At 45.5% G+C, this 17,838-nt stretch overlaps 1 protein-coding gene across 1 annotated transcript in view; it reads left to right on the forward strand.

Moving 5' to 3' along the window:
* Positions 1–17,838, forward strand: part of pelp1 (proline, glutamate and leucine rich protein 1) — a 78,048-nt gene that overhangs the window by 43,652 nt on the left and 16,558 nt on the right. The window contains exons 13-16 of the mRNA XM_084312091.1: positions 720–885; positions 8,609–8,664; positions 9,274–9,404; positions 9,625–9,727. Of these exons, the coding sequence (XP_084168217.1) occupies positions 720–885; positions 8,609–8,664; positions 9,274–9,404; positions 9,625–9,727 (456 nt within the window). The remainder of the gene's footprint in view (positions 1–719; positions 886–8,608; positions 8,665–9,273; positions 9,405–9,624; positions 9,728–17,838) is intronic.

Consider the following 17,838-nt stretch of genomic DNA (forward strand, 5'->3'; position numbering starts at 1 on the left):
GGACCAAGCCTTCATATGGACGAGCCTTCATATGGACGAGCCTTCATATGGACGAGCCTTCATATGGACAAGCCTTCATATGGACGAGCCTTCATATGGACCGAGCCTTCATATGGACGAGCCTTCATATGGACGAGCCTTCATATGGACAAGCCTTCATATGGACCGAGCCTTCATATGGACGGAGCCTTCATATGGACGGAGCCTTCATATGGACGGAGCCTTCATATGGACGGAGCCTTCATATGGGCAGAGCCTTCATATGGACCGAGCCTTCATATGGACCGAGCCTTCATATGGACAGAGCCTTCATATGAACTTAGTATATATTGTTCTCATTACTTTCTTTTTTCTTTGTGTTTTTTTTACCTTTTTTTTCTCATCTCCCAATTTAGTCATTATGCCCTTATTGGTTGTTGCACTGCCCCCTACTGTCGGTCTGGGGAGGATGTAGACTAGGAGTTTCACTGGGAGAGCATAATGTGTACGGAGGTTCATGCTATCTCCCCCAGATCCCCTCCCTGCTGAACAGGCCACAGACCGACCAGCAGCAGTCACAGGACTCCTATCCCACTCACAAACACAATTGTGTTCGTAGGGGCGACCGACGGATTTGAAACCCCGGGTCTCTGCGGTGGTAGGCGAGTGCTTAGACCTCTCCGCTACCCAGCCGCGCCATACACTCCTGTTTACTAATACAACCCCCTCCCCCCTTCCAGTTCAGGACGGGCCACCCGAATGCAGGTGACGGCATGGTTGTTTCGGGGGGGAAGCCCGGCCCACGTCGGTCCAAACCATTGGTTATGGTGGACGGAGGCGGGACTTCGCTCCAGAGGAAAGGAGACCTATTGGCCAATCAGGACACCTGTCTGTCAGCTCTCAGAGGTGAGCTATTTTCCTCAACTCAGTTATCGCATATTGCCTTCTGCGTTATACTATCTGTTTTTGTTTATTTGTCCTTAACTCATTCAGCGCCAGTCACGATGATAGTCAGGTTAACTCGCCATCGCTTGAGCGCCAATCACGAGTATAGTCGGGTTTTAATCGTTATTTCTTTTATTAGCGATATCCATTCATTTTCATCCATCCAGCCTGATGTTATCGTTGGGAATGGGTCTGAGCTCGCAAAAGGGCAAACACCGCCGCCTACGCCTTCCAGCGGGTATTGCACTCCACTGGGAATGGTGTAGTTTCTTTTCTGGGACGAGCCGTGCGGGCGTGGTTTAGGTGCTCAGGCTAGGTAGGCAGATACAACGATGCATTGGAACAGTAACCCCGCCAGCCCGTCATTGTGAAACGGTCGGTAATGTGGTACGGACCTCCGCAAGCAGTATTTGGAATGGCGATCAGATAATTGGATTATTTCTTTTGCATTACATCAGATACAAGCTAAGAACACTATATATAAATTTGATCATTGCTCTGATATTTATTTCTACCCCGCTCGACGCTGTCTCTGTCTGTATGTGTGGCTGTTTTCTAGGGCTGACCTTCGATAAAGATTTTTTGGAATTCGAAGCTTCGGGGCCGAGATTCGATTTTAATTCGAAGCTTCGAAATAAAAATCTCAAAAAAAAATATATATATCTTTTTTAATTTTAATTTTAATTTTTTATGTCGGACTTCTACAGCACTTTGTTCAACTTTGTCAGTGCTGTAAAGTTTAAACCTTTTTAAATCTTAGACAAACTAAACACTTTGCTTTCATGAAATATTGTAAGCCGTCATTTGAGGCTTTATAAAAGCAGCACAATGAACACAAGTCAGTGCCGAGTCCGACCTCATCTTAAATAACAAACAGTTACAGCATTGCTTGTTGTAGTTAACAAAGAGAGGAAGAGTTGATTTTGCAACCCAAAAAAAAGCAATTTTTTTTTATTTATTTTTTAATAAGTTCATATTTGAATCCCATGCCCATCGAACGAAGCTTAGAAGTATTTAAGACAGCCCTACTGTTTTCCGTTGGGTGCAGGAGGGGGGGAGCGCTGGTCTAAACCACATTGCATGCTTGCACGAGGAAGGATAATAATGATGATCTAGCGTTGATTTCAGGAAGATTCGATAATCAGGCGAAAAATTTCAGCGTGTTTTAGTGTATTCCACTCAAACGCTTTTATCGCGTCATTCTCTGGAATTACTCAGAAGCGCCCAAAGTTATACTCATATTCAAAAGGCTATAAAACGGAAATGTACCGATGAAAAAAACAATCCGTTTTGTACATGTTGACTGGATGCAACTAACTGATAATCGACTGGTGTATTAGACCCATAGCTATAATTTAAGATATATTTTAAGGACTCGCAAATCTCGCAGTCCCCCCATTGACTTACAGCGGTGGCGTACTAGCGCCATCTCGTGGATTAACACATCCACCGCCGGAAACGCTGTAACACGTTATTGCCCGCCATGCTTTGACCGCCAGACCAATCAATATTTCATTTTTTCGCCATGGCATTCATAATTCATATATACACCTCCGGCGCTGCAGCTGGACCCTATGGCTCAATACAACGACGGCTCAATACCGCCGCCTGGTGGATGGTCGGACGAGTTACACTCGAACAACAGGAAGTGGGAGGTGTGCGTCGATTAAATTCATCCGGCCGTCAGATATTGTCGCAAGGCTCCCGACAGACACTATGTACATAATGGATCGCTTTATAAACTTAATAATCGATATGATTTCGGTGTTTATTGCGACATACAAACCGGACATGGACCTAGGCGATCGACGTCCTATACCTGGGATCTTTCACCGCCAGTCTCATTGGCGAACGGTAAGAGGACGCTAACGTTATTTTCAGCCCAATTGTTTATTAATTTCACTGCAAACCGATCTGATCAATATATCACCCATACTACATAAAGCATTTACTGATGCTCACGGAATTATAAACGACCCCCCCCCTTTCCTCCACGCATGATGATGCATAACGTATAGGATCATATATAGTTGCATTTTTTAATATAGCGTGTACCAGGAATAAACTGCAATCGATAATCTATATATGCGTTTAGGCCTATAACTCACGTTCTAGGAATTACTGCAGAAAACGATAAAAATATACTTATATTCTAGATTTTTTTATTTTAATTTTTTTTATTATCTTTTTTCCCCTCCTTCTTTTTCCGATTTTTCTCCCATCCCACTGTTAGTAGTTATGCCAATTCCCAACCCCCTTCCTGGTTGTTGCGCACTTTCCCCTACTGTTGGTCCGAGAGGCCGGAGACTGTCACATGCTTTCCTCCGACGCATGTGCAGCCAGCCTGGCCGCGCAGATCTCACTGGGAGAGTGTAACGTGTGGGAGGCCGCACTACCTCTCACCAGATCCTACCTTCGCTGAACAGGCGCCCCGACCGAACTGTAGGGGTCGCTGTCCACAACGCCCAGGACCCACCCACGGCTCCCCTCCCCCTAACTCAGCCAAACGAGTTAGTATAGCGATCAGCCCGAGCCAAGGCAATGCTGACTCTCCGGGAGTCGAGACCGCAGCCTCTTGCATTGGTGACGAGCACAATCTCCGCTACGCCACCTGACCGCCTTGTATGAATGTTTGAATGAAAAAGTATAACGTTCCTACATCCTGAACGATAGATAATCGTTGTTGAATGGGCCATAGTAATGTCAATTTAGCAATACAATTTAAAAAGTTATAGCCCTGCAAAGAAGGTGAACATTTCCATAGGCTTAGAGTGGTGGCAGACTGGCTATATTGATGGATATAAGTTATGGCAGGGAATGTGTTAAGTGATGGAGAAGAATGAGTTAAAAAAAAAAATCTTTGCAAAGCTGGTCATACATTTGACAGTGTTTTTATACAAAGCTCTTAGAAAGTCTTAAGTTGAACTCGCTAAAACCTACACACACACAAAACAACGCTATTGATTTTTTAAATAATAAAACAAGCTACTTGTGCCCTAATGATGAGGATAAACACTCAATGAAGAAACCCACTCCCATTGCCAAAAGAAAGTCTAACATCCCTCTAACTACAAGTGCTATGCAATTACACACTATGTGAGCTCCAGGTATTGACAATACCAATGCTACATACCCTACCACATGGTCCATACTGGCACCACAACCCATCGTCTAGATAGAAAGATGCTACCTGTCCTACCACATGGCCCCTAATGTGTGTAGATACTAGATATATACTACATGTCCTACCACATGGCCCCTAATGACACCCACTGTGTAGGCAGCGAGAGAGGGGTAGAGAATCCAGGGGATGCAGAGGTTAGAAAGAGGTTGATGAAGGTAGAGTGGAGGAGAGCTGTCTGTTCGGACTGGACTGATTAGACAAAGGTGTTTCACTTCCCCACGTGGGCCAGGTTGTTGTATCAGCTTCCTGGGTGTAGTCACCACTACCAGTGCACTGGACTAGGACTGCTAATGTTTTGATTAAGGCTGTCAATCGATTAAAATATTTAATCTGATTAATCGCATGATTTCGCATGATTGTCCATAGTATCTTTTTCAAGTTTTAATACTCTTATCAACATGAGAGTCAACAAATGCTTGTTTTTGGTGCGGCTAGGTGGTGTAGTGGGCAAGGCGCTCGCCATCAACGCTGGAGACGCTGGGTTCGAGTCCAGCTCTCGGCGTTGCTATCAGCTTGGCTGGTTGTTCATACTAACACAATTGGCAGTGTTAGGGGTGGGAAAGCTGATGGGTGGGTCCTGGGCGTTGTGGACAGCGACCCCTACAGTTCGGTCGGGGCGCCTGCACAGCGAGGGTAGGATCTGGAGGGAGGTAGTGTGACCTTCCACACGTTACACTCTCCCGGTGAGAATCTGCGCTGCCGGCTGGCTGCACATGCGTCGGAGGAAAGCATGTGACAGTCTCCGGCCTCCCGGACCAACAGTAGGGGGGAGTGCGCAACAACCAGGAAGGGGGTTGGGAATTGGCATAACGACTAACAGTGGGATGGGAGAAAAATCGGAAAAGGGAGAAAAAAAAGGCTTGTTTTTTGCAGCCATCATTTTTTTGTTTATTTTTTTAAACATTAATCGTGCATTAAAAGAAATGTGCGTTAACGCATTAACTTTGACAGCCTTTAGTTTTGATTCATAGAGTAGAGGCTTTTAGTCAAAAGATCCCTCATACTCCGTTGGAGTCAGCCAGTCACATGACAAACCTGTGTCCTGAACAGCTTCGAACACACACGTTTTCTTTTTTTGTGGATTCTGTGGCGGTGGTGATGGTTAGTGGTGGTTTCAGGGATTCCAAATGTAAAGGTCCAAGTGGCAGATTGAAACTTGACTAGTTTCAGTGTCTGGTGGTGGTTCTGTTGGGTGGTGGTAGGGCTGGGCGATTAATCGAAATAAAATCGCGATCTCGATTCATAGACCTATGCAATCTCATTTCTAAATTATGACGATTTTCTTTATTAAAAAAATAAATAAAATGTTTTACTTAACTTTTTTAAATGATGACGATTCTGACTTGAGTTATTTTTGTATGTTACAAGAGACTTAAGTTTAAGTCAAGCACTTTCATTATGTTATGTTTAAGTTTAAGTCAAGCACTTTGATATGTTATGTTGTCTGTTTAAGAAAGAGTACAATAAATGATTTAATTGCGGCTGGGTGGTGCAGCGGACTAAGCGCTCGTCACCAACGCAAGAGACACTGGTATCGAATCCGGCTGTCAGCGTTGCCTCCGGCTTGGGCCGGCCGTCATACTGGCTCGATTAGCAGAGTCAGCGGGAGGGAAGCCGGTGGGGTGGGTCCGGGTCGCGTGAATATTAAAGGCAACCAACTTGTGTTAGGCTTTTCTCTGATTGGCCGCGCCCCCACGCGCAGGCAAGCGCGGTCGTCCCACGTCCCAAATGAAATCCAAGGAGCGCAAGCGAGCGGCAGCGCGGGCAACCAACTTGTGTACCATGGGCTGCTGTTCCAACGCACTTGTGTTGGGCTGCTGTTTCACTCGTGTATAAACAAAGCCCATACAGTTATGAAATGCGCTGAACTAGAAAGCGTAACGTTATTATGTTTCGGGTTTTTAACAACCAACTACCAGATTCACTCGTGTATAAACAAAGCCCATACAGTTATGAAATGCGCTGAACTAGAAAGCGTAACGTTATTATGTTTCGCGTTTTTAACAACCAACTACCAGATTCACTCGTGTATAAACAAAGCCCATACAGTTATGAAATGCGCTGAACTAGAAAGCGTAACGTTATTATGTTTCGCGTTCCATTGATTAACGCCATTACCTGCTGTGCTGTAGGAAGCAGAGGTACAGTAAGTTACAGTAGGTGTAGGTTACATGTTTAATCAAAGCCCATACAATTTTTTAGATGAATGATTGTGGATATAATATAGAAAACACATCATTATGATATTGTCAGATGGCGCAAAATACAATGGTGAGTGAGAAATATATCTCCAGTGATTAAACCCAGTGCTCTATGTCTCTATGATACACAGCGTGGATGGGCTTTCAGAGGGAGAGGCATGACTTCGCGACAGCCATATTAGACACTCACTGTACATCAGTGTGGAACTGTAACGTTATGTTATTTCGCCCGTGGAGGCTGCTGAGCCTGAAGCGCCAGCGGGGCGACACGGTGGTGTATCCCCGGCTTCCGTGCGCCGCCCACGGCTTGACTCGGTTCAGCTCCAGCAGCAGCAGCGGCCGTTCCTCCGTTGTAGAAGCCCTTCAAGCGCTCTCATATTTTGCGAATGCATAAACTATATCTTAAATTATGGCTATGTGTCTAATATGGCTGTCGCTTATCAATGACTTCGCGACAGCCATATTAGACACATCGCCATAATTTAAGATATAGTTTATGCATTCGCAAATATGAGAGCTCTGTCATTGAAGTGGGTGGTGGCAGCATTACTAACGGTAGCGATTTTTATTGTTTTGTCATGACCAAACATAATCCCAACATAGATAGGAGGTGTACTGTATGTCAAATGTCGGTCATGTGGTGGAAGAGTTTAGTACAGTCACACAACAGAACACCGCTGTAGTACAGTCACACAACAGAACACCGCTGGTTCGACCAGCGATTCTGCCGCGTCTCTCTTGCCGCAAGGGCGTGTGCTAGTGGATTGATTGATTGGCCGTGTGGCCAATCAGAGAAACGCTGAACGAAAAGCTGAACACAAGTTGGTTGCCTTTAATATTCACGCGTCCGGGTCATTGTAAACAGCGACTCCTACAGTTCGGTCGGGGCGCCTGCACAGCGAGGGAAGGATCTGGAGGGAGGTAGTGTGACCTTCCACGCGTTACACTCTCCCAGTGAGAATCCGCGCTGCCAGGTGAAAAGAAGTGGTGGGCTGGCTGGACATGTGTCGGAGGAAGCATGTGATAGTAGGGCTGTCTTAAATACTTCGAAGCTTTGTTCGATGGGCATGGGATTCGAATATGGAAAAAAATTCGATTATATAAAAAAAAAAATATATATATATTTTTTTTTTCTTGCAAAATCAACTCTGCCTCTCTTTGTTAATTACAACAAGCAATGCTGTTTGTTATTTAAGATGAGGTCGGACTCTGCACTGACAGATTTGTGTTCATTGTGCTGCTTTTATAAAGCCTCAAATGATGGCTTACAATATTTCAGGAAAGCAAAGTGTTTTGTTTGTCTAAGATTTAAAAAGGTTTAAACTTTACAGCACTGACAAAGTTGAACAAAGTGCTGTACAAGTCCCAAATTTTTTTTTATACTTTTTATATATATATATATATATTTTTTCGAAGCTTCAAATTAAAATCGAATCTCGGCCTCGAAGCTTCTAATTCCAAAAAAAGAAATTGAAGGTCAGCCCTATGTGATGGTCTCCGCGCTCCCAGACCGACGGTAGGGGGTAGAGTGCGCAACGACCAGGAAGGGGATTGGGAATTGGCATAACGACTAACATTGGGAGGGGAGACTAATGGAAAAAGAATGGGGGAAAAGATAATAATAAAAAATAAAAATAAAAGCTTTTATTGAAAAAATAAGAATCGTGTGAGAATCGTGATCTCAATTCGAATCGCATAGTCGGGGGCATCAACCTTTTTTTTTTTTTTTTTTTTTGGGGGTCTTTTTCCCCCTCCATTTTCCTCCGATTTTTCTCCCATCCCAATGTTAGTCGTATGCCAATTCCCAGTCCCTTCCTGATCGCTGCGCACTTACCCCCCACAGTCAGATCATCTGGGAGAGTGGAGGCTACCACGTGCTTCCTCCGACACACGTCCAGCCAATCACCGCTTCTTTTCACCTGGCAGCGCGGATTCTCATTGAGAGGGCGTAGCGTGTGGGAGGACCACACTATCCCCCTCACGTCCAATCCGCGCTTAGCAGGCGCCCCGACCGAACTGTAGGAGTCGCTGTTTACAACGACCCGGACCCACCCCGCCAGCTTCTCCCACCCTCTGATACAGCCAATTGTATCAGTGCAGACGGCCAGCCAAGCTGGTGACAACCCCGGAGCTGTGAGCTGGATTCGAACAGGCGAATCGAGCTCACAGCTCCGGGGCTGGTGACGAACGCAATCTCCGCTCGGCCACCTAACCGCCTGGCATCAACCTTTGTAAATGTACTCCATGAATGTTTTTCTTCATATCCAGTGTCATAATGCACAGCTGTTGTTCTTTTCAGCACTGAGACAGATCATAATGACCAGTGGTACTCTACTGAAGGATGATATACACAAGGTAAGCACCCTGTGTGTGTGTGTGTGTGTGTGTGTGTGTTTGTGCACACGTTCACTCATTCTTTCATTCCAACAAAGAGATGGTTCTGCTGTATGTGTGTGTGTGCATTATGTAAGTATTTATCATGTAATCATCTACTGAAGGATGATATACACAAGATGTGTGTGTGTGAGTGAGTGACACACACGTTAGTTTATCTGTGCACATATTTGCTCATTCTTTCATTCCACCATAGATAAGGTTCTCCTGCTGTGTGTGTGTGTGCGTGCGTATTATGTAATAATAATTTATTAAACATGCACTATGTAACTTTTTCATATTGCTTCTTTCTATTCTTTATCCTTCACCTCTCTCTCTCTCCCCCCCCCTCTCTCCCCCCCTCTCTCTCCCCCCTCTCTCTCTCTCTCTCTCTCTCTCTCTCTCTCTCTCTGTCTCTGTCTCTGTCTCTGTCTCTGTCTGTCAATCTCTCTGTCTCTCGCTCTGTCTGTCGCTCTCTCGCTCTCTCTGTCTCTCTCTCTGTCTGTCTCTCGCTCTCTCTCTCTCTCTCTCTCTTTTCTCCTCTCTTCTCTCTCTCTCTCTCTCTCTCTCTCTCTCTCTCTCTCTCTCTAGCGTCTCCATGACGTGGTGCTGCCTCTCTGTGTGCGTCTCCAGCAGCATCAGTCCAGCAGCAGTGTGTGTGACTCCCCAGGGGGCATCAGTGGCCAGTATGGCAGCACCCCGCCTCGCAAAGAACTCTACAGGTAGTTTATATAGAGAGGCCAGTAGAGATAATCATATGACGTTTGTCAATTTTTAAAAGTGAAATTGTCAGCTAGCTAACGTTTCGTTATAGCGTCAAAAGCTATGGATAATGTTGGCTAACATTAGCTAACTTGCGAGTCAATCAACAAAATGATCTTAATTGGAGAGTTGGTGACATACAAGATTTAATTTGAGGACAAACTTGTATTTGTGTTCCAGGCTGCTGCTGGCTCTGGTCCTGGTGCCGTCCCCCAGGTGGCCCCCACCGCTGACCTGCACCGTGTCCATTCTCGGCATCGGACGCAGAGACCGCAGTCTCAAGGTGTGTGTGTGTCATGTTGTCCTGTTCTGTACTGTAGAAAAGTTAAAAGATGTATATATTGACAATGAAAAAGTTTAAAGGTGCTTAAAAATAACATTCAGCCACTAGATGTTGCAATAGAGCACCAGCATGTAATTTATCCAATCGGGTGCTTTCCACATGGTGAAATTGGAAGTAGGGAGGGGATACATGCAAAATTCTTTTTAAATTATCAATAATTTCTCGGGAGGAAAAGCAATACTTTTATTCCACTCCTTTCAAAAGCTCTCTGGATGTATTTTATTATTATTATTATTATTATTATTATTATTATTATTATTATTATTATTATTATTATTAATTAAATTATTACTCTACATAAAATATGTATCTATAGCACCTTTACCTCATCTCATATTTCTTGCAGTGTTTTATGAAGGCTATGTATGCAATTGTAATGTAACTCGTAACGTCTGTGTGTCATCCATTCAGAACATAGACTTTAATGGGCATGCTGTATGGGTTGTGTTGTGTGTGTTGTGTGTTGTGTGTTGTGTGTTGTGTGTGTGTGTGTGTGTGTGTGTGTGTGTGTGTGTGTGTGTGTGTGTGTGTGTGTGTGTGTGTGTGTGTGTGTGTGTGTGTGTGTGTGTGTGTGTGTGTGTGTGTGTGTGTGTGTGTGTGTGTGTGTGTGTGTGTGTGTGTGTGTGTGTGTGTGTGTGTGTGTGTGTGTGTGTGTGTGTGTGTGTGTGTGTGTGGGGTTGTATTCCGGAGTGTTGATGTCTGGAGTGCCTGTGTTTTAGTTACAGACAAACACTTTATGACGCATCTGGCTTCTCTCAGACAGGAACACACAAACACACACACACACACACTCATATAAAGTATGCAGTACTCATACAATGCCAAGTAGATGTATGTATACTATAAATACAAGCGAACGTTGAACATTGGTTTTGTTAATGGGGCAGAATGCCATTTAATTGGACACAAATATAAACATAAATGTGTTTGGCGGGAAATGCCCAGGCTGGAAGTAAGCAGTATGGTAATACGGTTATCAGCGCCGTTCAAAGTGGTCTTAAAAAGTCTGAACTTGTTGAAAACGGCAGGAACCCACTGGAGTTTACAGTCGACCCACCTCTTATTGAAACATTACCTCACTGTTCTGTTGACAAGATATTGATTCAACTATCCAGCACCGCGGGAATAACTTGGATTCCGTTCTAGGTTGGAATTTCCCATTTTGCCGTAGTCGTTTACACAGGTCGGCGGAAGTTCGGCAGTATTATTTCAACAGACTTTGCTACTATCACACGGATATGGGAGAGTAGGTAAACAGGTTTGGTGATACGATGTGAATTGGTAGATTAGCCTAAACTACTGTCTCATGTTCCTGACCCACAAGCTGTGGAAAGCAGATGAGAGGAGCATGTGATTGGGCTGATATGAGACCAGCAACTGGGTCTCTGGATTATCAGACTGGAGTGTTGTTGCCCGTTAGTCCCGTCTCGACTCACAGGACCTATCTCAAGCTCCGCCCTCTTTTCTTGCACCCCCCCTCCCCCATTCAAAAGACAATTTAAATCACAACTGCTGCGTTCAGCTACTGTTTCAAGTTTGCTTTTATTTTTCACGTTTAAACTACATGTACATCACAGTGAAATGCTTGGTTCTGTATGAGCCCCTGAGAATGTGCTTCATACAGTAGAAAAAGTAAGTAAAAGAGGAAGAATAGGTATAAAAGACTGCAACGTAGAACATGCAGACATAAGAATAGGCATAAAATAAGTACAATAAGTACAGTGTTGCTCGAAGGCATGTGAGCCCCCCCGGAACAGCCAGTCCCCCGAACACCCCACCACATCCCCATCCAAGACGCACCCCCCGATGAAGCACGTCATGATCGAAGGAAAACACAAACAGCCTGCGTGCCTCTCACATTGCCATGCACTGTGATGGGAATGACCCCCCCCCCCCCCCCCGGGAAACCAGCAAACCCCACCCCCAAACTCCATGGAGGAATGACGGGTCACACGCCCCAGGACCCGCAGCCACGCCAGGGGAGGCAGCGACTCCAAACACTCAAGCAGACGGACACAACAGCGGTCAAATGAGAAGACATGCAGCACCACGGACGGTCCGAGACGTCACCGGGACCCCCAGAAACACAGCAGAAGCCGTAGCGCCCCCCACATAAGGAATCTCTAAAACACCAGTGAACCGAGGGAGCCCAACGATGAGAACCAACTAAAGTCCATCAAAGCACATGCAAGAGACCAGCACCCAACTCCAGGAAAGGTCCGGGTAAGGCCCAGCCGAAGCCATAGGCTCCAACGAAACCCTCCCCCAGAGCCGAACACCAGCCTCCCGCACACGCCCCGACGAACCCCGGCCAGCCCCCACCACTGAAGCCCCCCAACCCACCGACACCCAAGGCATGAAGAACCCTCCACAACCCCCACAGCACCCCAAAGGTCCCAGTGCCATCCCAGACCACCCACAATGCCACATGCCCCCATCCAACCACCACCATGTCCATCCGCCCGAATGTCGGGAAGGAAGAGCTGAAGAGAGTTCCATGTAGTGGGGGCGCTATAATGAAAGGCTGATTTTCCAAGTTGGGTCTGTATATGGGGGTCCTCCAGTGTAAGCCAATCATTTCAGCGTGTCATATAGGGTCTAGAGTTCCAAACTAGTAGTGATGTGAGATGAGGAGGTAATTTCCCATGAATGGCCTTAAGGATCCATAAATACCAGTGTTGATTTCGCCTATGTGCCGGAGAAGACCAACCCACTTTCTCTTTTTACTTTTTCTCTATTTTTTTCAATTTTTCTCCCATCCCAATTTAGCCGTGCCAATTCTCCCCTCCCCTGTCTTGAACATTGCTCGCATATGCCCCCCACTGGCCGTTTGTAGGGAGGATAGAAGCCTTGCATCACATGTCCCCTCCGATACATGTGGAGGCAGCCATCTTTTCACCTGCCGGCGCGGACTCTCATTTTGGCGAGGTGTAACGTGTGGCAGGCTCACACTACCCCCGCCATTTTCCTGTCTGCTGTGTCCCCCCAACTGACCTGTAGGAGTCCCTGTCCACAACGTCCAGATTACCACCCATCGACTTCCACCCCGCTAACTCTGCCAATTGAGTTACCGGTAGTATGACGGCCGGCGTCGAACCCGGTGTCTCTTGCGTTGGTGACGAGCGCAATGTCCGCTGCGCCACCCAGCCGCCCCTACCAACCCACTTTCTCATATACTCACCAGTGATAAATCTAAGAGCAGAATGATGAGCAGAATCTAGTGGTTTAAAGGTCCTGTGTCTCTAATTCTCATTTTGACTCATCGGTCTAGTCTCGAGTTCACGAGATCCTCCCTCAAACTCAACTAAGCCATTCTGATTTGACTCACGTTTTGCTGACGTGAGTAAGCCACTGGTCGTAGTCACCGCCCACAATCAACAATTCGCTCAATAACAGAGCGAGTGGAATTACTTCCTCAAACGGGTTGACGTTGCCGGGTGCCGACAGACTGCTGAGAACGAGAGAGGGAGAGAGAGAGATAGGGGGCTTTCTCACTAACCATTCGGGGGGCGAATCACAGCCCGATCGCACCAGAAAAGGGTGTGTCCGTCCTACTGAGAACCGTCCCCCCCCGTCCCCGGGGACGCTGATTCACTCCAAACCTGAACCGCTGAAATAGGCCAGTGGGAGCGGGGGGCTTGTACCAAAACACGGGAGAGGCTTTCTGTATCGACTAGCTGACGCACAACGTCATTACTGTAATGCTTTCATGCTTGCTTGAATTTTGGGCAGATAAAAACATACAGCAACAACTGGACAATACCCACAAAAACTATATTTATGGGCAATTTGGCGATTTCAGACCTCAACCAAACAAGCATGTCGAGCCTCACGGCTCAGTGGATGAAAACATGAAGCCACGTTACAAAGCACAGGACTTCCTAGCCCCTTCCGTGACTGCGATGTGCAAGCCAGGGGCTTTTGAATACGCAGTCACTCGCAGCTCCATAGTAGCCAGGCTAATTTGGACCACCAAACACTGCTTAAAAGCTCGGGGTGGGTCCGAAATATATCAGATATAAAGCCCCTGGCTTGCACATCGCAGTCACGGAAGGGGCTAAAGACTTCCCTGGCTCGCATTAGGCCTGGCAACTTTTTCTTGCCATTGCTATGTCTACGATACATTGGTTTCTTGTTCGAATGCATTTATTTCTATAGACCAGTGGTGCCCAACCAGTCGGCCGTGATCGACCGGTAGATCAATGACATGCAATATAATTGATGCGAGCAATGGGCTAATGTTAGCTGCTAACTAGTAATAAATAGGCTAGCTTAGCGTTAACCCTGGAAAACGCTCAAAGCGGACTCCACACCAGTTCCATTCGTGAGAAAAGGGGGTGGGTTATATTGACAATGCTTGACAACAGAGGTACAAATATAACTTCATATTTATTGGTTATTTGTTTCTTTATATCAGCATCCAGTTTCCACCGCCGTGTGTTAAAACTCTTCCTGTGTTGACGTTCGAGTGTGACATCATCGCCTACGGCAAGCTTACACGCTCAAAACGCAAACCGTAAACAAAACCGGGGGTGCACCAAGACTGCAGTGTGTACACAAACTAGAGGGGGGAGAGGGAGGGGGGGAAGTTCGCACCCAAGGACGGAGCGAGGACGGAGCGGAGCTGGTTCGACCCCGAATGGCAGTGAGAAAGCCCCCATAGAGGGGGAGAGAGTTTAGCTGCCGCGGTATTGCTGTTTTCCTTACCGCACAAATTTGCAAAATATTTCCTACCGCGCGGTTATTACCTACCGCACGCACACAAAAAATTAAAAAAAAAATTTGAATGCATTTTCTTTTAGTAGTAGTCTACTCTTTATAGCATATAGCCTGCCTCTAGTCTAAATGTCTATCTTTAGAGGATGACTTTGCAGCATGAATATTGTTTGGGATTCGGCAAGCACGCATTAGTTATTGAAAGTGAAACACGGATTCGAAGTTTTCCCTCTGGTCGTGCGCAGTTCACTCGGTGTCGCGGGCAGGGCTGGTTACCCCCCCGACCCTTTCTTATTATTATTACTATAAAGTTACTACTTTATAATAAAGGCATTCGTTTTGTGGCATTAACATTATATAGTTATACGTTCAATAACATCAGCGTATTTACCGGACGATAGCAAGGCAAGCAATACTCTATTCATATCTCAGTTCCTTTCTTTGCTCAGAGCGTGCTGAGTTGTCCCATTCTGCGGTCTGTTAATAAAGTTTTCAATCAGACAAGTGTATAGAACGAAGGGCTTTTATTATAACATTCGTTGCAGACAGTAAAATCATTATGTCTCGTTTAGTACTCCTGAAGAGCGATTGTAGTCCACTCCGGCGGAGAGTTAAAGCTAACCCACCTCACCCCTGCCCACTTTGACAACCTAGGATGGCTTAGAGTAGACGACAGAGTACAGCAACTTGCAATGGGCCTGGTCTACAAGATACACTACGCGACCAAGGTACCCATGTACATGTCAAAATACTTCCCAAAGGTCAGTGAATACCACGATCACAACACCAGAGGGAGCTCCACAAATCATGTAAAACCCAGATTCGGCTCAAACAAGGGACTAAACACGTTTCGCAATTATGCCACATCAATGTGGAACGCCCTGCCTAAAGCTGTAAAGGAATGTGAATCACTACCCACCTTCAAAAACACTCTCAAAAAACACCTACGTGAGACTGCAATTCGAAACTGGCCCCTACAAATGTCCTAACCTAGTTGTACAGTAAATGACCAAGTAAGGCTTTGTCAATATTCCAATGTACAGTGTAAAATGTGTGTGTGTCCCCTACCCAACCCCCCCCCCCACCTCCAATGTACAGCCCTCACCCAACCCACCCAACCCCACCCCACCAACCTCCTCCAATGTACAGTTTCTACGCCAAATGTATATACACTCCTTTTCTGGACACTTTTGTATCACAAACAGTACTGTATTTGCAAATCTGATATGTCATAAATGTATAGATGTAGCAGTACTGTCTATCTGTATGTCATGTATGTCATATATGTTATGATGAATTGAAAATGGGGGACCCTGATGTAAACAAGACGAAAGTCTTTCTCTGGTCTGCATCCCCTTAACAATTGTATGTATTGAGATGTACTGTACTGTACCCATTCTGCAATCTGTTAATAAACTTTTCAATCAATCAATCAAACGTTATTAGCCGTGTTGTGATGATCTGACATTCAGGACGTAAAAAACGTGTGACGCGTCTCTCTTCTGACCAATCAGTGGTCTGCAATGTTTCACGTGACTTTTCTGGTACCCAATAGGGTCGCTTGGAACCTCGATAGAGAAGTAGGGTATATCTGCAGAGCCGCAAGCCCAACGAGAGGAGGGAAATTTATTATTATTATTATAAAAAACAGCGGTGACGCGGTATTCAGCCTACTCTGCGGTGGCCGTGATGTAACAGCGATACCGCGGTAATCGCGGCAGCTCTAGGAGAGAGACACAAGCATTTACACACAACCTCCAGCCTCGCACGCGGGAGTGTGTGCGCGCGGGGATGGAGCTTCTCCACTCTCATATCGCTGTCAAAATATCATTGTGCACGCTCCCACGCGCGCGCCCGTATTCCCATCCGTGCAATAATATTCACAGGGGTATATATTGTCATTTGAAACAAGTTACCAATGCATTGTCCCGTGGGATTATGCCCCCCCGCAAAATTAATTAGTATCCCCCTCAATCTGTGGGTGACTGTCACTCAAAGCGCTTATGGGCGGAGCCCAGCCCAAAACAGCTGGAAATCTTGAAGTGGAAAAATGCTGCTTTAGAGTACTTGATTAGAAATACAAAGCAATGAATTAAAAAAAAAAAAAAATTACAGATGTGTTCCATAGACTCACAGGAATTGTGTAAAGTTGCCCAAATAGTGAAAGGAATAGCAAGATATGTCCCCTTTAACACTTTCAATGCCCACGACGTTTATTAGCGTTTGATTTTTTTTCTTCTTTTTTAAGATTTCTTTTTTGGCGTTTTATCGCTTTATTTCTACTGGGCAGTCCAGTAGGGAGAGACAGAGGAGGAATGGGAGACAGAGTGGGGGGAAGACATTCGGCAAATAACGACGGGTTCGGGAATCGAACCCGGGTCTGCCGTGTCGCGGCTGAGCACGCTATGTGGTTCGCCACTGGGGCGCCCAGCGTTTGATTTTTTTATTAGCGATCTTAATTCATATTTCATCAACCGAGTCTCCCGTTGGTATGCAGCCCCTGTATGAGCTCAGATGTGAAAAACCGCCCCCTATCGTCTCCCAGATGGTAATGCACCCTTTTGGAATGGACTCAATGAAAATGGATGAGAAAAGAAAAATCCGGAATCCACATTTTACTTCTCAGGCATGTAACCCGAGCCGATCGGATTCATTGTGGACCCTCAGAACAGCGTGGAATACATATGTACAGTATGTAGCGTTGGATCAATAAAAGCGAGTGATTTTTGGAATGGCGATCAGGAATTGGAATGATCTTTTTGGAGAACATCTGATCTGAGGTAAGGAATCTATTTTACAAGTGTTGGGATAATCAGAGTTGTATTCGCTGAGATCTCAGCGTTCGCCCTATATGTGTGTGTGTGGGCGATCGCTTTGAGGAAATCAGAGAATCGATTTTTCAGATCGCCTATATAGCGTATACATACACATATGTGACTTGACGTGACCAAACCCGATTTGATTCGCAAGGGGGAGGTGCTCTGAAATGAAGAAAATGTCTTGCTGTTCAGAAAATCCAAAAAATCGAAATCTTGATTTTTTTTACATATTTGAACTGTCATTAATGTGTTCCCTTATTTGCCCTTATTTGCAAACTTAAATACAACTTGTAAATGAGGTAATTATTGTTATAATAGTTCCACAAGGATTTTCTCTCGTGAGGAGAAAAACTACACGCGCGGGCTGTGCGGCCTGTCCGGGTAGCAAGTACTGGTACTTAAGAGGTGTTAACACACAGACACATTATTTAGCTCTCCTTTCTCAGAGAGAATAACAATGTTAATACACTATCTTAATGTTATAAGTTATAAGCAACGTAACGCAGTGTCTAAATA

Source organism: Notolepis coatsorum, assembly GCF_963971535.1.
Source record: "Notolepis coatsorum genome assembly, chromosome: 4".
Taxonomy (NCBI): domain Eukaryota; kingdom Metazoa; phylum Chordata; class Actinopteri; order Aulopiformes; family Paralepididae; genus Notolepis; species Notolepis coatsorum.